Source organism: Meriones unguiculatus, chromosome 1 (genome assembly GCF_030254825.1).
Source record: "Meriones unguiculatus strain TT.TT164.6M chromosome 1, Bangor_MerUng_6.1, whole genome shotgun sequence".
NCBI classification, from domain to species: Eukaryota; Metazoa; Chordata; class Mammalia; order Rodentia; family Muridae; genus Meriones; species Meriones unguiculatus.
This window is the reverse complement of record NC_083349.1, coordinates 155,943,162-155,969,046: the sequence shown is the minus strand read 5'-3', so window position 1 is coordinate 155,969,046 and position 25,885 is coordinate 155,943,162. Positions and strand designations below refer to the sequence as shown.

Here is a 25,885-nt window from a genome sequence, read left to right as displayed (position 1 = left end):
AAGTACAAGTCCAATTTGGCACTTGACATGGAAGGCAGCTTGTTCTTTCTAAGACTCAATCTTCTTCACAGTGAAATGAGCCTACGTGATTCACAGATTGTTGTAGGAATGAAGAAAGATGAGAAGGTTCTTGGAACTATCACATGCTGAACCCATACAGACTTTATTAATACAATCACTTTATTAATACAATCTGGTACTCAACTTAAAATTGGAATGACATACCTGATAGCTATAAATTACTTGAGTAACCTTTATTGTTATATGAGAAGGAAAAAAGAGATAGTCTTGGCCAAATAATAATCTAAAAGCTATGTTGACTTGCTTCAGGGACTCTGGAGATGTGATTTTTTTTTCTGATTTTTTTATTATCCTTTTCTTATTCAAGGCATGCTTTGGATTTGTAATGCTAGAAAAGTGAGCTTGTATTTGTGGGATCCACAACCAAGCTTGACATTAGACACCTCCTTCCATATCCTCCAAAAATTCCAAATCACTATATAGGCTTGTTATATGAGCTTGGCTTGAACTGATTGGCATGGGAGTGAGAAGTAGCCATGACCAGACTCTTAAATTTAGCCTAGACCCTCACCCTCTTAGGTTCTATCACTAAGACTGCTTTGAGTCCCACAGTGTCCTACTTACTTAGAAAATAAATTTTACTTTCTTTCCTGACCCTTTTCTGTGTCCATATATGTTTCAAAAGTTAGGAAAGCAAAAAAAAACAAACAAACAAAAAAACGAAACAAAAAAAAAGTTAGGAAAGCAAATTATGCTTCTTCATTAGTTCAGGAAACTCCGCAGATATCTTTCTTCCCAACAAAAGTTCTCTTACATCCACTTAAGTGTCATTTACCTCTAATGTGAAAACAGCAGTGACCCAAATATCCTTTGGTATTTAGGTTAACAACTACATATGATGAAATACCACATGAGACTTCCTGTTAAAACAAAACAAAGAATGGTAAAATTTCACTATAAGTAATAGATCTCTGCCTGACAACTTATGAGAAAATCAACCTTTGAAAATAGATTCCAATTTTCAAGGTAACAAGAAACCTTCTATTCAGAACAATTCCTTGATTAATGCTCCTGAGATGAGACTGTCGTGCCAGTTGTCACTTAGTGGCTCTCTGTAACAAAGACTATGACGTGTACATGCATTTGTTCACATATAAATGATGTAAATTTATTCTAAACGTATATGTAACCTAAATGCATGTAAGGATAATTATGGATGAACTGGCTCTGAAGAAACCAGATTTGAATCCGACCTTGTTCTCATGTCTTTGAGAGCACCCCTTAACATTTTTCTCCTTTGAGGAACCAGTTATAATAGAGTCTACAGAGCAATATGATGCACATTTCTACACAGAAAGCAACTCTGATGTAAGTTTTCTATTCAGACATTCCAAAATAAAACTCATGCATTTGAGAAGAATTCAGGAGACATCTCCTCTGGAAAAGATGTTTTAAATATGGCCTAGAAATGCCAACAGAGGCAGAACAGAATTTCAGTAATTTAGGACTTAATTGGTCTTGCCCAACAATTCACCCCCAAGGACTATTCTGCCATAAGCCTTTGTAAAGCAGGGCTTTGGCACCACCCCAAACTCAGCTTCGAGGAGCCTGTGGAACACAACGTGTTTGTGGGGGGCAGCGTTGAAACCAGCCCTGGAGATACTTCTCATGCCTGGGTTTCCTCCTGCCTTGAGCCCTTTGTGTTTTTGTAAGCTTTCCAATTACCATTTTGAACACAACGTCTTTGAGAGTTACTTTGCTTTGTTAGTTCAGGAGCTCACAAATGGCCCCAACTGTGGGAAATAAAAAGCAAATGAGGAGAAGGAAGTCTTTTTACAGAGGAACACTTGTTCTGACTGTAGATTAGGCTCAGGACAAAGCAAGCAGAAAGAGGCAAGCATTTCAAGATCACATCAGCTTTGAAACTTCATGAAGGTCAGGGCAGCATGCTGGCCAGAAAGACTTTTCCATCTGTTGATGTAACTGCCACTCTGAAAACAAATATTTTCGCATCTTGACTAAGTTATTTAAACTTTTTAAAGAATTGGCACTGAAAGAATACAATATGTTTTGCAAATACATTGAGGACAAAAACAATACCCAAAACTCTATTGGCACACGTCTTTACCTTTCTTGCAAGTACAAACTAGGGGACAAAGTGTGTGCCTGTTGGCATGTCTCCTAAGTGAAATTTTCCATGCCACAAATGTGATGAAATGGCTATCATTCCACTCAGCAAAGCGTATCTGAACCAGGGTGAGCAACTGTGAAGCTATCTGTAAGGGTAGTTTGTCTGGATATATTTATTTAAAAAAAAAATTCAATGATTTTCTAAAATGCAGTCACATGCTAAGATATTAAGTAATAGAGATATCATTAGTGATTCTCCTGTTAGTCAGACATAAGATAAGAACAGGAACCACACCCACTGTGATGTAGAACCGTGATATAAAGGACAAAGCCATCAGGCAAGATAAAGCACTTTGAGTCAGAAGAATTATAAAGGAAAAGGTAAGACCACCTCTAGTTTCCCATACACCCTTCAAAATGTAACATAGAAAGAAATGCAGAGCTGCAGAGCCACGTAGAGAAAAATTAAACCAGATCTAGCCCTCATATAATATTCCAGGAAAAATTCCAAATGTACTGAAGATGAAAATGAAAGGGAAAAACACACACACACACAAATGCCATCTATAAAAACTACATTTGTTCATCTCTATCATGGAGATGTGGGAAAGATGCCAAACTGATTCATCACCCAGAAACAATAGAGAAAAGGCTGGATACATTTTCTTCTACATTGCATGCTGAAGAAACTCGCACCCAGAATAAAGTCCATGGTAGAACTTAGCACAACCTTGTCACTTATATCACTGCAATTCCAAAAGTAAAGAAAGAAGAGAAACCTTCCAGCCCACAGAAGAATAAGCTGGCACAAGCAGTGTAGCAGAAAAAGAAGTGCAAACAGTTCTGAAGTACATGAATCAATTCTCTTCCTCACTTATATGAAAACAGCACTGAGGTACCACTTGTCATCTAGCAGGCTGGCAAAAGCGCCAAGTCTTCCCACACACTGTGTTGGCAAAGCTGGAGAGACAATCATTTTTACATATTGTCGTGCGAATGCACATTAATGAAGTCTTGGAAGAGTGGAACATGAAATTATTTCACAAAACTGTAGAAACATTTATCCTTCCATCAAAATATCCTAATGCTAGTACACACTGAATACCAGAGAAATTATTAAGAGACAAGAGCACATTTATTTTTCATACATGTACTAATAACAAAAAACAGAAATTTTTTTTCTCTTTTAAAATTTATTTAATTCTTATCATTTATTCATGAGACCCCTCCCTCATCTCCTCCCGGTCCCACCCTCTCTATCCTTCCCTCCTATCCTTCTCCTCTAGACCACAGAAAGGGGGAGACTTCTTCCCCTACCATCTGACCCTAGCCTCTCAAGTCTCATCAGAACTGCCTGGATCCTCTTCTTCTGTGTCCTGGCAAGGCTGCCCCACCATGGGGGAAGTGATCAAAGAGCAGGCAACTGAATCCATATCAGAGATAACCCCTGCTCTTCTTACTATCTACAGAAGAGAAGAAGAAAGCAGGGAAGCCAAACTTCTTTAAATTTGTTAATTTTGTCTTCAACAGTTTAACAAATATGTAATATGTTTTGAAAATGCTCACCCCATCACCCTCCCTTATTCCTCTCCCAGTCCCTCTTTCCCAATAATTCTCCTCTTCCCTTCATGTCATTTTTCTTATGACCCACTCATTGAGAAGCTAAACCTCCCTAAATGAATGTTTGGTATGATTTTAAAATGACAAAACAAAAATTTAAACATTGAAAAGCAAGTATGTGAGTTAAGCCTGCACCTAAACATAGCTGACATATTTCCTTCTTTAACCATGACTTTAAACTGGGCAGAGTCAGAGATAAACTCTTTCACTATCCTAGGAAACCTGCCTGCCCTGTCTTCTATGAGCATGCTAAGGTCCATAACAAAGTCCCCACCTAGGCTCCCTTTGTTCAGAAAAGCACTACTTTAAAGTAAGTCTTAGACTCTCCCTTGGTTCAGATAATTCTCTATACTTAAAAAAAAATGCTCTAAAATTGGAAATAAATGAAAGCAAATTGTCTTATATGGGAATTCAGTTCTGGAGAAATACGGCAAAGGATGTTGATCATCTAATTCAACTTTGGGTTCCTCCTTAGAGACTCATCTTAGGGACAAGAAAGCATCAATTTGTTTTAGATCTCTATAATATAAATGCAGGCCTTGTTATTCTGAGTCCTTTACGTTCATATTTTAAACAAAGCAATGCCTAATTATGATCTTGTTACTGACAATAAAAAATGTCAGAATCAGAGAAAGGAAAAACAAATTCAGAAAAAAATGAAAGTAAAATCACTAAAATTGGAAATGTATCTGCGAACTCATGAAATTTTTATTATATTTTTAGTTCTCTTCTAATTTTGTAGGGTGAATAAAAACAAAATTTGAGTCAATCCACTAACAAGAATTCCAGTACTGGACTGCAACCTCCAAGTAAAATTTCTAACAAAAGGAAGAGAAATATGAAAGACTTTTGGAGCAATAATTCAAGAATAGACTAGAAAAGACAATCCTAAAAAATATTACCGGTCTCAATTATCAGAAAGCAAAAGAGTTGCTTGGAATGGAGTTCAATGGTGGAATGCTTACCTAGCACTGTACAACACAGTTAGGCCCTAGGTTCAGGCACATTAAAATCAAACAGTCAATTAAAGAAGAGATAGAGGGAATAAAAAAAGAAGAAAGGGGAGAAATCGAAGAATACCAGGATTGTGTCAGAAAAAATATAGCACCAACCTGAAGACAATCCTACGGGCCAAGAAGAGATGGCACAGCGCAACAAATGTGACTAGGTCCTTGGATAGAAGAGCCAAACTAGTTAGGGCGCCCAAGGATGAATTTATTGCTCTCATCACACTGAGGACCCTACTGTCGTTGTACTAAGTGTCAGTTGAGCACGCAGTCATGATTGGCACCTATTTCACCCCTATCCCGAGTGAACATCACAAAAGAGGAGACTGATTAGTGGGAAGAGCCAGAGGCTGGGGAGGACTGGAGTGAAGCAGTATCTTCTGGACGTGACAGGACAGTTGTACCCAGGAATCCAGAGAAGCTATTGTTGCTCTGCACAAGACCTGGAAAAGATCAAGCCAATTGACATCCCAGCATAGAAAAGAGAGAGGTTCATAAGATCCCTCACTGGCTGAAGAGCTATTAACACTTGATGGCTCCTAGGGAGGGAGAGTCAGTTTATTTAAGGGTGTGGCCACTGGTATCCAACCACGGTCCAGTGCACCAGTGAGGATTTGAAGCACAAATTGAACACAGGGAGTGGTTTTTGTTGTTATTGCTGTTTTTAAATGGGAGTGGCAACTAGGAAGTTCAGGGGTAAGGAGGTAGGAAGTGGATCTCGGAGGTCTCAAGAGAAGGATTGGGGGATGAATCTGATCAAAATATATTAAATGAAATTCTCAAAAAGTTAATAAAAATATTATATTACAAACTTCTGGGTATCCTTCTCTCAGATAAAGGACAAACAACCAGTGAATTTACAGCTGGTAAGAAGCTGTGAGTCCAATCTAACCCACCTCTGTCCCGTCTTCCTTCACCCTGCCTCGCCTCAGTTTCTTTCTCTACTCTGTATTAATTACCTGACAAAATAATGTAAGGATTTATTTTGCCTTAGAGTTTGAGAGGATACATTCCACCATGACAGGGAAACTTAGCTGCAGGAGTGAGGTAACTGGTCAGCTTGCTTCCTTCTTTTTCCTTTTTACTCAGTCTGTCTGGTACCACACTAAAATTCAAGATTGGTCTTCCATTAACAGCTAAACCCCTCTAGACAACCCTGAGAGCCATATCTAGAAGTGTGTCTTCTAGGAGATTCCTAATCCAGTCAAGTTGCCAAACAAAATTAATCCCTGCACCATTGCCATATTAGCCCACCATAAGAAATGGCACATAGATAGGATCTTCGGCAATAGAAACCTCCAAATGAAGGTCACCTTATAATCATTCATATTGTGTCCTAGATAAGTCTATAGAACTATCACCTTTCATGGTCATCTCAGCTGTTCAATTATTAATGAGATTATACATCAGATCACAATTGATGTTGCTGCTAATGTCAACTGATGGTTTACTGTCAACTGTTTATATAAGAAAGTTCCTCTATGCTGAGATTGGTGCTAGAAGCTAGGATCTAAGTATGCAAAGAGGGAGAAAATAAATAGATGACCTCTTTCATTAGCAATGAATGAATTGACGTTCTTTATCACCCTTGTCTTCTTTTAACTACAGGTATTTATCAAAGTGCTGGATAATAATGATAATGGCCCAGAATTCTCCCAGCCACATTACGATGTGACAATTTCTGAGGATGTGCTTCCTGATACAGAGATACTGCAGATTGAGGCCACAGACAGAGATGAGAAGCACAAGCTGAGCTACACCATCCACAGTAGCATCAATGCCATCAGTATGAGGAAATTCCGGATAGACCCCAGTACAGGCGTGCTCTACACTGCTGAAAGGCTGGACCATGAGGCCCAGGACAAGCACATCCTCAACATAATGGTAAGACCAGCCTCAATATTTTGCTCTCCTGACAGAACCATCAACCAGCCAAGGCATATACCTCAGTCTTCAGGAAGCCAGGGCCCTTAAATTCTCTAAACCTAGCTACTGTCAGGTTGCATTGAGTTTTGCCTTTGTATTTCAAAGAAGAAGCTACTGTTCTTAGATAGTAACTCCATATTTTTTGTCAACCTGAATTATTAGATATATTTTCCAAATGCTGCTGATAGATGAGTTAGAGAGGAAAGTAACAGTGTTCTTAACTCGGGAGTTATTTGGAGGCAGAAAAGTGGAAAAGTTCAGAAGAATACCCTTGATTAGTTCTTCGTAATTGTTTGCTCAGCCCTCATGAAGCTCAGTCCTTGCAAGTATTCAGACATGCAATTTATGGTGTATTGCACTGATGTTGGACCTACTAGTCATACTGATGACCCGAGAAGAACTAAACATGCATTCAATCTTCAGAGACTTTTTGTTCTGAATTCATTTACCTTCCTTCAAATTATGTAGAAGCGGCATTACATTTAAAGTGAGGTTTTTGGTTAACCCACACAGTGGTTAATAAAGATGAGTAAGAATTATCATTGATTCACTTATGGCCTAAAATCTGTTCTTGTAATGAGCCCCAGAACAACACTGGCATGCACAGCCTCTGCCTATCAGGAGCCCCATTAAGCTCCTAAAGAACAGGAAGAGTGACAGTGATTCATTCTTGTATACTTACTGAGTTTGGGATGCCTAAACCTATGAATTCCCAAGTCATTGACAACAGAAACAACTTTTCTTTCACTGGGAATCTCCTTGAACAAGAGGTAGCTTGGGTGTCATGACCTCAGTTACAGTTTCCACTTAAGGCCCTAGGAGACAGAATAGGCAGTTCCCATAGTTTACCTGGAACACCAATATTGCCATTCATTCATTCATTCATTCATTCATTCACAGATACTCTTAAGTATGTATTGTGTACCAAGCACTGAGATAGACAAAGTCCTCATACTCTGGGGCTAGTGTTCAGATCATTCAAAAATCTACAGAATTCAGCTGTATCCTGGGGAATGAACAACTAAGCTCTAGAAATCAGCATGGCACACTGGCCATAATGATGTCTATATGATGTTTTAGGAATGGAAGCCTAATAGTGGTTACTAATCCCATCCTCATTATTTTTTCAAGTCATTTCTGTTCATTCTTCCCTCAGAAAACTTAAAAATCAGTTTAGTCACCCACAGTCATTCATCATTTATATAGTTAGATGCTTAGAACAAATGACTGCTTTAGGCCACCTTCTTCCAAGCCTTGCTTGCTCATCTCTTCATGAAAATGCTTTCTCCGTGATAGGTCCTCTTGTGTATGTTCTAATGTCTTCACACCTCTCTGGAGTCACACAATCTAAAACTGAACAAGCTACGGGTATTAGTTCAATACATCAAATAATACTAGAGACACATGGGTAAAGAATTGATTATTTATAAGCTTCTGCCATGTGAAATTCAGGGGAATCTTAAAGTTATTAAGCAAATTCATTTGGCAAAATCACATTGAGAGTTTCAGTCTTAGAAGTTATGAATGAATGCATCTTTCCAGTGGTCAAGTTTCTCTCATAGCTCGGGGCTCTGCTTGCCTAAAAATATCACCTGACACCATCGCCGTCATGTTACTCTCTCTACATTTTCCCTGTTATTCCATTGCCACCATGTTAGTCCTTCTATGTTTTCCTTGTTATTTCATCCAGGAAGTTGAGTGTTATTAGATTCTTCTTCCCATTCACTATGAGGAACTAATTTTAAAGGCCCACTATGAGGGCCTTTTCATGAATTCTACGATGGCATTTAACTTCTTAGTATTGTCTTTCTCTTGGCTTGCTTGTATCACCCAGTTGAAAGACTCTGATATTCTTGAAGGTAAATACTGTCTAAGTCATTACTGAGCTGTTCTACTTATGACATAAACCTGACATCATAAATAGCAATAAATGTTAGTTGAATGAATGAATGGGGGGTAACAATACTGTATTCATTAATCCCACCCCTTAGAAGAGTCTTTATCTACCATTCTGTGAGTGAATGTGAACACAAAGAAGAAGTGGCTGTGCAAAACAAATCATAGAATTGGGCTTGCGGCACTCAGCTATTGCAGGCCAGGCATCCAGTGACACAATAGAGATAATGTTGCCCTGCTCTCAGATAGCTAACAATTTCAATCTCTCTTTCTCCTCTCTCTCTCACTCCCTTCCTCCCCACACTCTTTGTTTAGTCTGTTGTAGGCAAGACTTGGTCAAACACTATGCATGCATTACTTCATTTTGTTTTCTCAACAAACAGAGTCACGTGAGTTCCCTGTGATTCAAGTTTTCAGTCCTACTGCTTCTCATATTTTGCCTAAAGGTCAGAGATCAGGAATTTCCTTACCGAAGAAACTTGGCTCGGGTCATTGTGAACGTGGAAGATGCAAATGATCACAGCCCTTACTTTACCAGCCCACTGTATGAAGCATCGGTGTTCGAATCAGCTGCTCTGGGATCAGTTGTTCTGCAAGTGACAGCTCTGGACAAAGATAAAGGAGAAAATGCAGAGCTCATATATTCCATTGAAGCAGGTGAGAGCTGCAGAGACCGCAGCACAAAACACGACACCCCACCCTATAAACACACCGACCTATTTGTGCAATGATTTGTATAAGTTCTAAGCATTGCAATATTGGCAGCAAGGGAAGAGCATCTTTCCTTGTATTCAATCTTGAAGTTTCTGAAATGAAAAAAAAAAAAAGAAAGAAAGTGTAATAAATTCAATGGCCCAGACCAAGCAGCCAACAAACCATGGGCTCAGCTAAACCATGGGCTCAGAGTTGGGTTTCCTTACCAGTTGGTGGGCTGCAGACTTCAGGAATCCCAGCACATCCCCCATGAATGCAATCAACATCCCTACATTGGAGGCCATCTGAGTAACAGAGCAGTTGGTAGCCATGGGACCTGAACTGCTTGCTTTATCAGACAGATAAAGAAATAAGAGCACTTGTGTTAAATGTTAGTGTTTTTAAAGGATGCTAACATCTGAAGATCTGAAGAGCAATTTATAAACAGTTTGAAAATGGATAGCTAGAAAACATTTATGACAGAGATGAATGTCAAAGTAAGAAAAAGGACTATGAACCAAAAAAAAAAAAAAAAACTTAAAACTTAAGTCTCCTTTATCCGTTCTTTCCTCGGTCTTGTCGTTTTTGAATATTCATGCTGCATATTCCCAAAGTTCTGTGGCGTGTCTGTGGTGTGCAATGCCAAATGCACACTCTCTCCATGTTAGCAATGGGGCAGCTTCCTGCCCTTCTCGTAAATGTAGAGCATTTGAGTGAGCAGCTGAATTAAAATAGGAATGGAAGGAAAATCTAGTTTAGGAATATAAATTTGAGAGAAAACAAAGCCGATAACCTATTTTTAAAAACCCTCTACCAAATGTACGAAAAACTACTTTCTAGATTAGGGCCTATATTTTAAATGGGTCAGTGTTACCATCCACGTGGTAGGAAAGTAAAAAGGAAAGATCCTGGTCACTAATGGCCATGTGCCTAGAGAGTTTTCCTATGTATTACCCTTGGGGTTTCCAAAGATCTAAACCTATTTAGAAAGTCCGTTTTATACTTCTTAGTTACCACAGAATATCGTGATTACCGCCTTCAGTCCCCTGTTCCTTTAGTTTACACATAAGGAATCTCAGGAATGAATGTTAAACATCACCGAAGGCATTAACTTGTCTGTCCATGCTCAACTATTCTTCCGAAGGGTCCAGCTAATCTTATCTTTTCTTTTCCCTGCATGATGTCATCCATATACATTATCTCACGTCACTGTAAACATTTGGGCATGAGGCTTTATTTCCACCATTCTTACCATTTTATGGACATCTGTCTGGGTGTCAAGCAGTTCATTATATTTATAAAATTACTGTTTTTATCAATCATAGATTTCAGCTACTTTTTAAACCAATATTTACATCCTCAAAAACAAATTAGTTAAATCACCAAAAACTGTTTCACTCACATTTTTACCTCCATGACTGGAGCAGGGAGCTCAGTCATTAATTTAACAACTGATTAAAATACAAGGGGGACAAAATGAAACTTCCTTAAAACATTTTTTATAAAAAAAATCTAAATTTCCAGAAAAAATTTCAGGAATAATAAACATCAAAGAAAATAACCTTTGATCGTATGCATAAGAGTCTCATGAGAATTATAGTGTGTCTGACAAACCTGTCACAGTCAGTCAGCCCCTTCTGAACACACAGCCCAATCCCTGGCTTGCCGAACCCTCACACTCACATCCGACCCTGGGTCTGCCTGTCTTTTACACACACATAGCCGGACCCCAGGCCTGCTGAGCCCTCACAGAGCAGCTGAGAAAGCTTCTTTCTGGATGATGAGAACAAAAGCAAGTGATTAGGAGGGGGAGGGGATGTAAAACGCTGGGCTTTATTGAACTTGTCTCACAGACCTCAGGTAAGCCAAATTTTATTCTGTTTACTGATGAGTTATAAAACTCCCATCTTTTGCCTGGCCTCTAACATCACAACTGAAGCTCTTTCTTACTTTTGACTGAAATACTAAGCCAAAATGGGCGGGAAGAGCTTTGAGTCTTGGTTAATTCAAGCCTGGCGTTTGGTGCTAGTGTTGTTTCTAAAGCAGGAAAATAGAAGACAAGGTGTGGAACATATTGGATCCTGAGACACATTGTTCTCAAACCTAACTCTTCTATTGTCATTCCATAGTAATTATTGAGCCTCACCACTTCAGCACATCCTGTGCCGTGTACCAGATAACTAAGGGGAAAACAGCTTCAGCCATGTTGCCAAAAGTCTACAGGAGCCAGAATAGTCCTACAGTGCTCTCTTTTCAAGATTAAGGTGGAGACTACAGCATTATTATGGATACATACATATGTTCATTTTACATTTATAGTTATGACATATTTACATCCCTATAGGCAGATGTTAGAGGTGGTACATGCCATTTCCAGTTATCCCTTTTTCCATGGGTCCAGGAATGAGGAAGCTCCATATAGTCCCAGTAGAAGGTTCTTTCCTGTAAGTGCTCTTATTTCTCCGTTCAGATGTGTACACAGTGCTAGATTGGTGTTGCTACTTATTTTACTTATTTGAGAAGCTACTGATTAGATATAATCTTTACCACAGAAAGAAGTTTTGCTCTTTTTTTAATATCAGAAAGGCTAGGAGAGAGTATAAACAGTTTCTTACTGCTGGCCACAATGTAGAGGAACACCTTAAGAAGAAGGTTTAACCTCCACAGGAAAACTTTAATAACTTTCTTGTAACTTATTTCCTCATTGATCTCTATGTTTTAGGGAACACGGGGAACACATTTAAGATTGAACCAGTCCTGGGCATCATCACCATTTCCAAAGAGCCGGACATGACAGCCATGGGTCAGTTTGTCCTGTCAGTTAAAGTCACAGATCAAGGCTCCCCACCAATGTCTGCCACTGCAATTGTACGCATCTCCATCAGCATGTCTGATAACTCCCACCCCAAGTTCACTCACAAAGACTACCAAGCTGAAGTAAACGAAAACGTTGATATTGGAACGTCTGTCATCCTCATCTCTGCCATCAGCCAGTCAACCCTCATTTATGAAGTCAAAGATGGAAACATCAATGGAGTCTTTACCATAAATCCATATTCTGGAGTCATCACCACTAGGAGAGCTCTGGATTACGAGCGTACTTCTTCCTATCAACTAATCATTCAGGCCACTAACATGGCAGGCATGGCTTCTAATGCCACTGTCAGTGTTCAGATTGTGGATGAAAATGATAACCCCCCAGTGTTTCTCTTTTCTCAATACTCAGGCAGCCTGAGTGAGGCTGCCCCCATCAACAGCATTGTCAGGAGCCTAGACAACAGCCCATTGGTAATTCGAGCCACAGATGCTGACAGCAACCAAAATGCATTACTGGTGTATCAGATTGTAGAGTCCACAGCCAAGAAGTTCTTCACAGTGGATTCCAGCACAGGGGCCATCAGAACAATCGCCAACCTAGACCATGAAGTCATTGCACACTTCCACTTCCATGTGCACGTGAGAGACAGTGGGAGTCCCCAGCTAACTGCAGAGAGCCCTGTTGAAGTCAACATTGAGGTGACAGATGTGAATGATAATCCACCTGTGTTCACTCAGGCTGTGTTTGAATCCGTCTTACTTCTCCCCACCTATGTTGGTGTGGAGGTTCTGAAGGTGAGTGCTACAGACCCTGACTCTGAGGTACCCCCTGAACTGACATATAGCCTCATGGAAGGGAGTGTGGATCATTTTCTAATGGACCCAAATACTGGAGTGCTCACCATAAAAAATAATAATCTCTCCAAAGATCACTACATGCTGATAGTCAAAGTATCTGATGGGAAGTTCTATAGTACTGCCATGGTCACCATCATGGTTAAAGAAGCCATGGACAGTGGTCTCCACTTCACACAAACCTTTTACTCCACCTCCATCTCAGAGAACAGCACAAACATAACCAAAGTTGCTATTGTCAATGCAGTTGGAAACCGCCTTAATGAGCCCTTAAAATACAGCATCTTAAACCCAGGAAATAAATTCAAGATAAAATCTACCTCAGGAGTCATTCAGACCACAGGAGTGCCCTTTGACCGTGAAGAACAGGAGTTGTATGAGTTGGTGGTGGAAGCCAGTCGTGAGCTAGACCATTTGCGGGTGGCAAGGGTGGTAGTCAGGGTTAACATTGAAGATGTAAATGACAATTCTCCTGTCTTTGTGGGCCTCCCTTACTATGCTGCTGTGCAAGTTGATGCTGAGCCAGGGACTCTGATATACCGGGTGACAGCCATTGACAAAGATAAAGGTGCCAATGGAGAAGTGACCTATGTCTTGCAGGATGACTATGGTCACTTTGAAATTAACCCTAATTCAGGGAATGTAATTTTAAAAGAAGCATTTAACTCAGACCTCTCCAACATTGACTATGGAGTCACCATCCTTGCCAAGGATGGTGGCAATCCACCCCTTTCCAAATCTGTGGAACTTCCCATCACCATTGTTAACAAAGCAATGCCTGTGTTTGATAAACCCTTTTATACAGCATCAGTCAATGAAGACATCACAATAGGCACTCCCATTCTCAGCATCAATGCCACCAGCCCAGAAGGCCAGGGCATCATATATCTCATCATTGATGGAGATCCCTTCCAACAGTTTAACATTGACTTTGACACCGGGGTCCTAAAAGTCATTAGCCCTTTGGATTATGAAGTTACATCTGTTTACAAGTTGACTGTGAGAGCTAGTGATGCTCTTACAGGTGCTAGGGCCGAAGTCACTGTGGACCTGCTAGTGGATGACGTCAATGATAACCCTCCTGTTTTTGATCAGCCCACTTATAACACAACACTATCTGAAGCATCTCTCATTGGAACACCTGTTCTACAGCTTGTCTCAACTGATGCAGACTCAGGGAACAACAAGCTGGTGCATTATCACATTGTCCAGGATACCTACAACAGCACAGATTACTTTCACATAGACAGCTCAAGCGGCTTAATCCTGACAGCGAGGATGCTAGACCACGAGGTGGTACAACACTGCACCTTGAAAGTTACAGCAACTGATAGTGGTTTTCCATCCCTGAGCAGTGAAGTCCTGGTTCAGATTTATATCTCTGATGTCAATGACAACCCCCCAGTTTTTAATCAGCTCATTTATGAATCATATGTGAGTGAATTAGCCCCCCGTGGTCACTTTGTAACCTGTGTGCAAGCTTCAGATGCAGACAGCTCCGACTTTGACCGGTTGGAGTACAGTATTTTATCTGGGAATGATCGGACCAGCTTTCTGATGGACAGCAAGAGTGGAGTCCTCACACTGTCTAGCCACCGGAAGCAGCGCATGGAGCCTCTGTATAGCCTCAATGTGTCTGTGTCTGATGGGTTGTTTACCAGCACTGCCCAAGTGCACATCAGGATCCTTGGGGCTAACTTGTATAGCCCCGCCTTTTCACAAAGCACATATGTGGCTGAGGTAAGAGAGAATGCCGCTTCTGGAACAAAAGTCATTCATGTCCGAGCCACAGATGGGGATCCAGGAACATATGGACAGATCAGCTATTCCATCATCAATGACTTTGCCAAGGATCGGTTCCTCATAGACAGCAATGGGCAGATCATCACAACAGAAAGACTTGACCGTGAAAACCCTCTGGAAGGAGATATTAGTATTTATCTAAGGGCCCTAGATGGTGGTGGGAGAACTACATTCTGCACTGTGCGGGTGATTGTGGTGGATGAGAATGACAATGCCCCCCAGTTCATGACGGTGGAATACAGAGCCAGCGTCAGAGCTGATGTAGGAAGGGGCCACTTGGTTACTCAGGTTCAAGCACTGGATCCAGATGATGGAACAAATTCTAGGATTACATATTCCCTCTATAGCGAGGCCTCAGTCTCAGTGGCTGACCTCTTGGAAATCGATCCTGATAACGGCTGGATGGTGACCAAAGGCAATTTTAACCAACTAAAAAATACGGTGCTGTCCTTCTTCGTCAAGGCAGTGGATAATGGCATCCCAGTCAGGCACTCCCTCATTCCCGTCTACATCCACGTCCTGCCCCCTGAAACATTCCTGCCTTCATTTACCCAGTCACAGTACTCCTTTACCATTGCAGAAGATACAGCCATTGGAAGCACAGTGGACACCCTGAGGATTCTGCCCAATCAGAGTGTCCGGTTCAGCACGGTAAATGGGGAACGACCAGAAAATAACAGAGAGGGTGTCTTCATCATCGAACAAGAGACAGGTGCTATCAAGCTCGACAAGCGCCTTGACCATGAAGTCAGCCCAGCTTTTCACTTTAAAGTAGCAGCTACTATACCCCTGGACAAGGTGGACATTGTATTCACTGTGGATGTTGATGTCAAGGTATTAGATCTTAATGACAACAAGCCAGTCTTTGAAACCTCAAGCTACGAGACAATCATAATGGAAGGAATGCCTGTTGGCACCAAGCTTGCCCAGGTGAGAGCCACCGACATGGACTGGGGAGCCAATGGGCAGGTCACTTACTCCCTACACTCAGATTCCCATCTTGAAAATGTAATGGAAGCATTCAGTATCGACAGCAACACCGGATGGATCAGTACACTGAAGGACCTGGACCATGAGACAGACCCTACCCTCTCTTTCTCTGTGGTGGCATCTGACCTTGGGGAGGCTTTCTCTCTTTCTTCCATGGCTCTGGTTTCAGTCAAGGTGACAGATATAAATGATAACGCACCAGTCTTTGCTCAGGAGGTGTACAGAGGAAATGTGAAGGAGAGTGACCCACCAGGGGAGGTGGTGGCCGTTCTCAGCACCTTGGACAAGGACACCTCCACCATAAATCGTCAAGTGAGCTACCACATTACAGGTAAGTCCCGTCACCCCGTTCTACCATGTGCTCTGCTTCCTGAAGAAAGGTGGCGATGACAAGCGACAGGAGCGTGGCAGCTTTAGCACTTTCTGGTTCTGGGTGAGAAGTCTGATGACATGGGGGTCCTCAGTTGTTGGTTCTTCACTCAGCAGTAGTATACAGTGTTCGTACACAAGCTGTTACCACGTCCTGATGTTTTAAGAACCAAAACTGAGCAATGTATTTTAACTGAAGAAATTAAAATAACAGCTCTCTTTAGTGGGAAGAGATTTTGCTAAGCCATAATCTCCTTCTGAGCTTTTTAATAATGCTGGAAAACAATAGTATGTCCCGATTAAGCTTTCTGTGCAGCTTTCTTCTGATTATCAGAATGTGTTATCACACATACATGCAAATTAGGAGTCTCAGTTTGACCTTTCTGCTGAGAAATTCTAAATTTATAACTGAGGATCAAAGGATATTTCTTCTGACAACCCTGTTCCGGTGGAACCTCTGTCTGACTTCCCCAACAGTAAGTAGCTATTCACCAGAAAAACCGAGATAGACAAATAAGGTCACTAAGAGTGCACAAAAATATCACCATCGCTCTGTGAGACTGCGGGATTCACATCAGGGTGAAAAGTCTGTCCCCGCCCAGGGACAGATTTCTGGGATGACCCACTTTCAGCGATAAAGAAGGAAGGGTTGGCAGGGCTAGGAAAGTCCTTCCTGAAATCTATTCAGTGTTGGAGCTAGCACCTTGATGCTGAGACTGTCAGAGCCAGAACATAAGCCACGTGCCAACAGGTCTTAAATAATCCATCAATACTTGTAGTCAGGTGGCTTTCCCCTTAGAAAAACCACATTATTCAGAGTGAAAAATGAATTAATTAGGATGCCCTTAGGACACAGGTTCTGCTTAAGTATGTTAGTGGAACGTTAATTAATCACTGCAGAATAAGATCTGTACTGGAGCAAACACCGAAAGCTTGAGATTGCCACACTTCCCCAAGGTCCTTTGTGTCTTTCCATGTGCCACCCCCTTGATGGCATTTCCCACTTAAGAGCACTTTGTGTACCTTGTGCTTTCTCTGAAACCTATGGTCTTATTACATAAAGATGTGTATTTCTGCAGTTAAAATATAGAACATCTTGGTAAGGAGAGGTAAGACAGAATGAAGTAAGGATTTGACTTATTTGTATTTAGCGTTTTGAGGAAAGACACTCTGAGGGACCCTTTCGTACTTGGAAGAATTGTAAAGTACTCAGCCTTCATTATCTTTACGCAGCCTCTGAACTATCAGCGGATGATATAAAGGCCCATCCCATCAGCTTTGCTAAAGTAATGAGTGCAGTGTAGCTTAAACTCCTCTTACTATTAGCAGAGCCAACCACCAACTGATTTTAATTAGATTTAAGCTTTGCTCTTGATGTAGCACGAGTTGGCTGTGCCACCTCAGACTAACAAAGGAACATTAATCATTTTATGTAACAAAGGAACGGTGTGGGCTTGCCTGCACTGAAGGAGTTTAATAGAGAGGTTACATTTGTGTGTGCTGAAATAATATTCAACTAAAGCACAATTGAATTCTAGCCAGTGGTAGCAGAAAGTGATATTACAGGGAGGCCTGTAGCTTCCTAAGGCAAGCTTTCTCAGTCACCACCACCACCACCACCATCACCACCACCACTCCTGGGGATGGGCAAGTCTCTTGTGGTAGGTAGGCTGCTCTTTATATACTGTAGGTTATTTCACAGCCACACCTGGCTCCTCCACCCACTGGATTTCAATAGCATAGACACTCACTACCATCCTCTGACAACCAAAATGTCTACACATGCTAGAAAAATTTTTTGACAAGGGAAGAACCATTGCCCTGGAAGAGCAATGTGTCATCTAGACAGGACTTGGGTCCTTTTATCCCGAGGTTTCTTCATGGTCATGAGGCCCTAGAACCAATTAATACTCAGAATTCTAGTACCATATGCTTGCTTTAAAAAAAAAAAAGATTGGTTATGAAGTGATTTAGCTGCATTCTTATAGTGAAATAACACTTTTTAATATATGTTTTCCTTATGTTTTTGTTTATTGTGTTCAAAGATAAATTTGAGTATATTCATTTGTTTGTTTTTTTTCTTTACCACTATGTGGCCCAATCAGGCTTTGAACTCATGACCTTTTCATCCCAGTCTCACAGTGTTGGCATTACAGGTGTGCACCACCATACCAAGCATCACATTAAAATAGTAAACAATTTATTTGAGGAGAGGGAAATCCACGAGTTGAGCAGCTACAGACTTTGCGGAGCCCCACTGAAGGGGCAGGAGGGACCGATGCCTCCAGGATGCTCACACAATCAAAACCAAAAGTGTATTTTGTTGGTTAATGTGGAACAATATGCCTCAGGTCCCCCCATTAGAGGTTAGTTGATGGATTCTTTTGGTAGTTTGTCTTTTAGCATTTACATAAAGTGGAATTTGGGCTACAACTAGAGAATCCCAAGACAATAGGGCTGCCTCAGCTTCATGGCCTCTTAACTTAGTTGTGTCATCTATTGTCAATCTTTCCCTTTATAACTTGAGTTTTAGTGGTGAAGCAGGGAGTTTTTGTGGTCCTGTCTGCTGCTAATGCCCTCCTGTCCAGAAAAGTTGTCTAGAGCAGAGGATAAGTACTTACTGAATGCCACATCCCTCTGGAGTCAGACTACGTCCTATTGTCTCTGACCAACCCTTTCTGGGTGTCAGAACTAACTTGATTTCCCTCTTAGGGATTAAATGCCAATTTTCTTCCCTCTTCCTCCCTGTGTCAAGCTGCTACAGTATCCACACAAGTTCATGAAATGGAAAGGAAATCTGTTTAGGCCACTCTGGTGTCCATCTCTTCTACTTTCTTTCCACTTTCACCAACCACTTTCTTCGACTTGATTTAATTACAATGCTTATCTTTGAGCTGCTTCTTAAATGACCCCTTGTTAGGACTATTTAATACTAATGGTTTGTCCTCTGTGGAGCAAACTTTTCTCCCCAAATTCGAATCCTCATGAGAAGACCCAAGCTGTATGATAAGGCATTCATTAAAAGATTCCTTAACAGAACTAGCTGCCTTTTCTTGATTGTATAATCAACTCAGCAGCTAATGAAATTGTCTTCGAGATAAGAACTACAGTGTATTACAGCCTCTCTTGAGACTGAGTGGAAAGACAATTGCATCATCCTGAGGAAACAATTGATGGTTCACAGTTTGAATCTGATTATCTTTAAGGGAAACTAAACAAAAGATTGTCCCCAGCTTCCCTTAGTGGATTTTATTCTCTTTGAAAGTTACTGTTTCACTTTCCACACAGACAAGATATAAATTCGATTAGTTTCTACAGGAGAAAATAAGGGGTTTGCCACTCTTTTCAGTATCATAAGGATAAAGCGTGAGAGGCACCTGAATGTCCCCCTCAGGACTCTCATGTGGGTACCCCACTGTGAGTCCTCAGAAGCTCTGTTTCCACCACAGGAGGGAACCCCCGAGGACGGTTTGCTCTGGGCATGGTGCAGAGTGAGTGGAAGGTCTATGTGAAGAGACCTCTGGATCGAGAGGAACAAGACATTTACTTCCTCAATATCACTGCCTCTGATGGACTCTTTGTCACACAGGCCATGGTGGAAGTGACGGTCAGTGATGTCAATGACAACAGCCCAGTATGTGATCAGGTGAGCTGAAGGGATGAACACTGCTTCTTAAAACCCTGGTTCGCTCCTCTAAAATTAAATTCAAACCCATTACATATTTTTCTTTAAATCCAGGATAACATCTGTTCTTATCTCCAATTGAACATTTTGATGGCAGGAAGTAGAGTCTGGGGTAAAATGTCCTAAATGTGAAAGGAATCTGGATAGTCAGCAAGATCATGCACCCAACCCCTATGCTACTCCCCCAATTAAACAGAAATGATGAGCCATAAAGTTAACTTTAAGTAATTTCTGAAGGATCCCATAGCATTTTCTAAATCACTGGATGAGAGAAATGAACCCTTTGTGATGAGCTGCCTGTTTGCAGATTACACGGCTGTCGGTAGTGGCACCATTGCTGAGTGAGGGCTCCAGATCCCCCAGTCAAGAAGCCTTTCCATTGCTGTAGAAACACACATCACTGACATGGAAACTAGAATGCATTTTTTTTCTTGCCAAAATTAAATAATTGTTAGTCTATATTTTCTAACCTGCGGACCAAGAGACAATATTTGTGTTCTGTAGTTTAGAAAAGTGATTTGTATAGACTTAGTCTCATATGATAGAGCCAGATGTTACCCATGACTCCATAAAGAGGTGAAAACACACCCAGGAGCCTAGTTAGTCTCAACAGGGAAACGGACAGTCAGTGTGGAAGGAGCATTGTGTCTCACAATGCATCAATGCTATCTGCGTTCTCCACCGCTGTATTCTTACCAGCCATACAGTCTTGTGCACTTTATATACAGCAAGTGCTCAGTAAATATTTTTGAGTGAATGTGCACAGAAAAGATAAAGAAATAAATATACTAAGTTTTATTTCACACTGCAATATGGTCTGAAGCCACAAAAGCTAAACCATATGGATGAATTTTAAAGAAATCTGCTGTAATAGTAGTGATAAAAAATTGTGCTGCGGGCAGTAATGACTGACTCATTCTTGCTGACCTTTGCCCAGGTTGCATATTCAGCATCACTTCCTGAAGACATCCCATCAAATAAAATCATCCTGAAGGTCAGTGCCCAGGATGCGGATATTGGATCCAATGGAGCTATACGATACTCACTCTATGGATCTGGAAACAATGAATTTTTTCTAGATCCAGAAAGTGGTAAGGTGAAATTTATTCTTTACAGAAATGCATTATTTATCCATGTAAGACTTTATCCTCTCATGTGGTCTCATCAAGAGTAGACAGTTACTCAGCTAGAGCCTTGATATGAGGCTCTGATGTACTAGATGCTAAGAAATAAGCAGTTCATAGTATACAGATGGGGGGCTCTAAGCCACAGAAACTTGAGTTGGGTTAGGGTTGGGACTTTTTCCACCCTCTTTTTCCTTCCTTCCATCTATTTTCCCACATTTACTAGTCTTAAATAAGTACATGTCTCTGTGAGTTAAGGCCAGGCTCACAAAGTATGGAAGAGCACTTGCATCACAAACGCTAGTTACGATGCAAACTGAAACATGCTGCTTAGCAAGAAGCAGTCCTTCATGGTGAAATCCATTTGGTTCACTTCTGGCTCTTACAGCACTGTTGTCTTGTTTTTTATTAAGCAGTTCTGCTTAGTTTCTCCAAAGCTGTGAGTCTCCAAATTTCCTTATGTATTCAGACAAAAATTATAAGGTGAAAGGTTACGTAAACTAAAGTCAGATGCCTGAATTGAGAAAAGTCATTTTCTGTTGTAGCAAATCATTTCCGTGTTGTGGATTAGGTCGATCATCTGGTAGGAACTTTCTAGATGAAGGGTAAAGAATGAATAGCTTGCACATGTCCTGTGCTGTCTTCATCCCAGTGAGTCGAGTCTTCAGAAAACAGTGGCCTACTCATGGCTCACTACCAGGGATCCGCCCAGGAAGCATGGATATAATTACATGGGAACATGCGCCTTTACTCTTTATTGGAAGATAGGTGATCTGTGACCATAATAAAGACAGGAAGAGTGAAATGACTGAAAGACGAAATGCAAAAGAAGCCATATGGGAATATTACAGAAGCAGCTGATATTCTGGGGAAAGGAGATGGGAAACTGAGGCAAGGTTCTAAGAGTTGAAGCAGAACACTGAAGATCACAGTGAGCACAGCATCAAGCAGAGCATGAAAGGAGAAAGCATCTCTGAACACACAATGGAGGGCCTTGCATGTCCTCCTGAAAAGGCCCTGGGGATTTTTTAAATAAGAGGGGCAAAAGACTCAGTGTGGCCTGTGTTGGAGAACTGGCTATATCCAGCAAGGAGGAGCTGACGGATAACCCATGTGGCTTATTCCAGATGGCACCAATGAGCAGCAATGATCCACAAGTCAGACTTTGCCCCAAATAGCAATTCTCAAGCTTCTCACTGTGCTTGTCGGTTTCTGTTGACACTTAAGCAATAACAAAAAGTTTCCACAAATTATGGATATACATATATATTCATGTATATGTAACATGAAAGTAAAAGGGAGACTATTAAAAGGGAGGAGGAAGGAGACAAGAATGCAGGGAGGTGGACAAGAGCGGGTAATATAGAGGAAAACACAAAAACAAATAATGTATATTTTCTCTCATGTGCAAAATCAGATCCAGCTATCTATATATCTGTCTATATGAAGTAACAGCAGATGGGGAAACTGAAGAGAGAAAGAAAGAGGGAGGGAAGGAGAGGTGATAATGTGGCTAAGTAATCAACCCACTGTTTTGTATACTAAGGTTGATCCTTGTGGTGCTAGAATTTGCAGTAGTTACTTTTATAAGTGCTACGAAAAAAAAAAAATATCCTGACAAAAGCAATATAAGAAAGATAGGAGTCATCTTGGCCCCTAGCCCTAGGGCACAGTCCATCATGATGAGAGAGTTCCTAGGGTAAGAGCTTGAGGTCGCTAGCTTGTCACATTGCTTCACAGTCACACAACAGAGAAATGAATGCAAGCACTCAGCGCACTCTCTCTGTTCACACAGTCCAAGATTCCAGCTCAGGGAATGGGGCTTCCCAACCAGCCTATTCAAGAAAATCTCTCACAGGGATCTCTAACTTAGATACCTCCTCTTTAATGTTCCAGGAACCTTGACTCCTAGGTGATGAGGTAGGACCTGTCAAATTGACAACCAATGTTAATCATCACAGGGCCTCTCAAGACTTTTCTGTTAAAGCCAGACAGTTTTAATGGTTTTATTTTCCTCTAAAAAACAGAATTAAATCAAAACAAAACCAGCATGTTTAGAACAGGATATTGTGCTCCTGGCCTATGGGACAGTTACATACCTGGAGCATCCATCTGCAAGAGCTCCCCGTATTTGGCAAAGGAAAGAACCTCTGGAATGTTTGCAAAGGGATTAATTATTTTGAAGGTCAAGTGATTGGTTTGCATCTCAAATTCTGGGATTTTTTTTCTGATATCTAAAAAATTGAATTTGCTATATTTCTTCAATTTATAGGGCACTTAAGCTTTATGTCCTTGGTATTTCTTGTATTTAGAATTTTTCATACAATTGATTTTCTGCTTTTCCATGAAAAGACCACTTTTGCAAAGCCAGACCAAACATGCTGCTATTTTGTTTCACAGGTGAGTTAAAAACCTTGGCCTTGTTGGACCGGGAGAGGGTCCCAGTATACAACCTTATTGCCAGGGCCACTGATGGGGGTGGCCGCTTCTGCCATGCCAATGTCCTGCTGTTCCTGGAAGATGTGAATGATAACGCCCCTGTGTTTTCTTCCAATCACTACACTGCATGTGTCTATGAGAACACAGCCACGAAGGCCCTGCTAACCCGAGTGCAAGCCGTGGACCCTGATGTTGGTGAGTCAGTTCACCGTGCAGCATGATCCCACATCGGGACGGCACATCTAGTAGGTTGCAGAGGCTTCTCCTGTTAGACCATGTGCTGTAAGCCAGGTTTATAATCCTGAGATGCTGCGCCTCGTATGCAAATTTGACTCCACATGGTCTCCTCCCCTTCTCGTCCTCTTCATCCTCCTCGCTTCTTCCTTCTCCTCCTCTATAGGCCTATAAGGAGAACTGGGAGTCCGTGAACCTTGTAACGAAAGATGTGGGGATAGTCTGTAGGCTTTGATCTTTTGCTCTTGCGGCTTTCATCTTTTTAAAATACGAACAATAGCATTCCTGCTAGCCTTTCCCTCCCGCACACGCTTAGAATGCTGTGTTGTGCAGCAGGGAGGGTTCATTTCCATTTCTGTGAAGATTCATATCACAGCCTCAGCTGAAATACAAAAAAAAAAAAAAAAAAAAAAAAAAAACTCTATTTATTGTACTTCTTCATAGTGCAGGAAGGAACCAATTCCTAAATGTGCTACCAGGCCAATGTGGATATTTTTAAACTAGAATTTTCAAAGTCTATTACAAACAGACATCGCTAGGTAGAGTGAGGGTGGAGAGCTAAGAAAGAGCTAGAACTGAAGTTGCTAATAAAGTCTATGTTCAAATCCTTTTCACATAATGAGATGATGAGCTGGAAGACAGTGGTGTTAATTCCTAGACCTCCTAAGAATGCATAAGTTATTGAGGTGACTATATGATGGAATATAAATACAGAAGGGCATACAGAGACTTTTGGTTGTTCGTTTTAAGAGCTGTAAATCAGAGGACTAGGAAATGATGGGGCGTGTCTGTTATGCTAAGTGGGCCTTTATATAATTCCATGTCTTAATGCTTAATTCTGAGTTGATAGAAAAATTATTGAACTAATGGAAAAGCAAATACATGGTAATTAGCTGAAAACAAATGCAGCACCCAGGGTCTCTTTAAATATTTCCCTTTACAGAAATTAGAGGCTATACTTGAGTTATTGCTCTTAACACATAATCATAATTTTAAGGCCAAGAACCAATACTTTAAAAGCACGTATATTATTGTGGGAAAACAGCAAACAAAAAGACTGCTTATTAGTACATAATTATGTAATAACTGCAAATGATCATTTTAAATGAAGATTATAAAACATCCTCTGGACTCTTATTTGAAGTCATTTGGGGGAAAAAAGAAGATAGAATTAGTACTAATGAGTGTTTTAATAATTTAAAATTTGACTTGAGGATACATAAATAGCCCATAGATAAAATTTCAAAAGCTGGAAGCCTTAAATTCTGCCACTCACTTCCTTCACAAAGTGACCAGATGGGCTCAAGTTGCTAGAGAGTAGACATACAAGTCTGGTCACTGACGTGATGTTGTAGACGGTATAAGGGTAGGATGGGATTGAAAGACATGTCCCCCCAGAGCTGACATACATGCTGTGATGACGAATACAGGTAGCTACGGGTCCTCCTTTCACTTCTGAAGTGAAACCGGGTTGACAGGTGGAGTAGGAGGTATGTCTAAGTTCCGGTCATTTATCAAGACAGAAATGGAAAGATCTGAGAGAAGAAAAATTCATGGACATATTGTTGTAACTTCATCTGCCCATTTCCATGATAACTATAAGGCTTCTGTGCATAGCCTCACATTGAAACTAAGGACCTGGGTACCACAGACCCCAGTGTAGGAAATATACATGCCTGGCCATCATATCAACCTTAGAAAATCTCAGGGAAGGTACCAGAATCTTGTTCATTTTCTCAGAGTTTTTTTTTTTTTGTCAAAATTTTTTAGCTTCAGAAATAAAAAATAAAATAAATAAAGTAAAAAACATGATAGGGCTGGCCAATGTCTCAGCAATTAAAGATGCAGTTCACTAGCCTGAGTTCAACTTGTGGAATACATACGAAATTGGAAGGAGAGAACCTATAAACTTAGGATAGATGGAGGAGAACAAATGAGTCCCTTAAGAAATATAGACCAGATATCCACCATTCCCCACAAACCACACTGAGGAAGCATGAGTGAGGGATTTGATCAGCGCTCACAGTAGTGTCTGTGAATGAATGAACTGCTATCAGAAGATCACTAAGTGTCATGACTGGAAGCTTAAGATATGGTCTTTACTGGCCCCAGTAGGACAATGCTCTCCACAGTAACCGTTTCTCTGTGACTAGAGGAAGCAGTGTGTGGTTACCACATGACTGAGTTGGGAATCCATCATGGGGCCAAATTAAATGTCTCTGTGGAAGCTGACTTCACACATAAGTCTGTGAGGCTGAATCCAGCCCTCTCGTGAG

The 25,885-nt window shown here is 40.9% G+C and overlaps 1 protein-coding gene across 7 annotated transcripts in view; it reads left to right on the top strand.

Annotated features, from left to right (window-relative positions):
• The window catches only part of Fat3 (FAT atypical cadherin 3), a 594,038-nt gene that overhangs the window by 495,874 nt on the left and 72,279 nt on the right, over window positions 1–25,885 (top strand). For 6 of the 7 annotated variants that reach the window (XM_060369782.1, XM_060369760.1, XM_060369771.1 and 3 more), the window contains 6 exons: window positions 6,387–6,662; window positions 9,047–9,257; window positions 12,016–16,089; window positions 19,577–19,773; window positions 20,750–20,903; window positions 23,337–23,570. In XM_060369782.1, the coding sequence (XP_060225765.1) occupies window positions 6,387–6,662; window positions 9,047–9,257; window positions 12,016–16,089; window positions 19,577–19,773; window positions 20,750–20,903; window positions 23,337–23,570 (5,146 nt within the window). Of the gene's footprint in view, window positions 1–6,386; window positions 6,663–9,046; window positions 9,258–12,015; window positions 16,090–19,576; window positions 19,774–20,749; window positions 20,904–23,336; window positions 23,571–25,885 lie in introns of those variants that run through there. The other variant, XM_060369793.1, reaches the window with a different exon arrangement.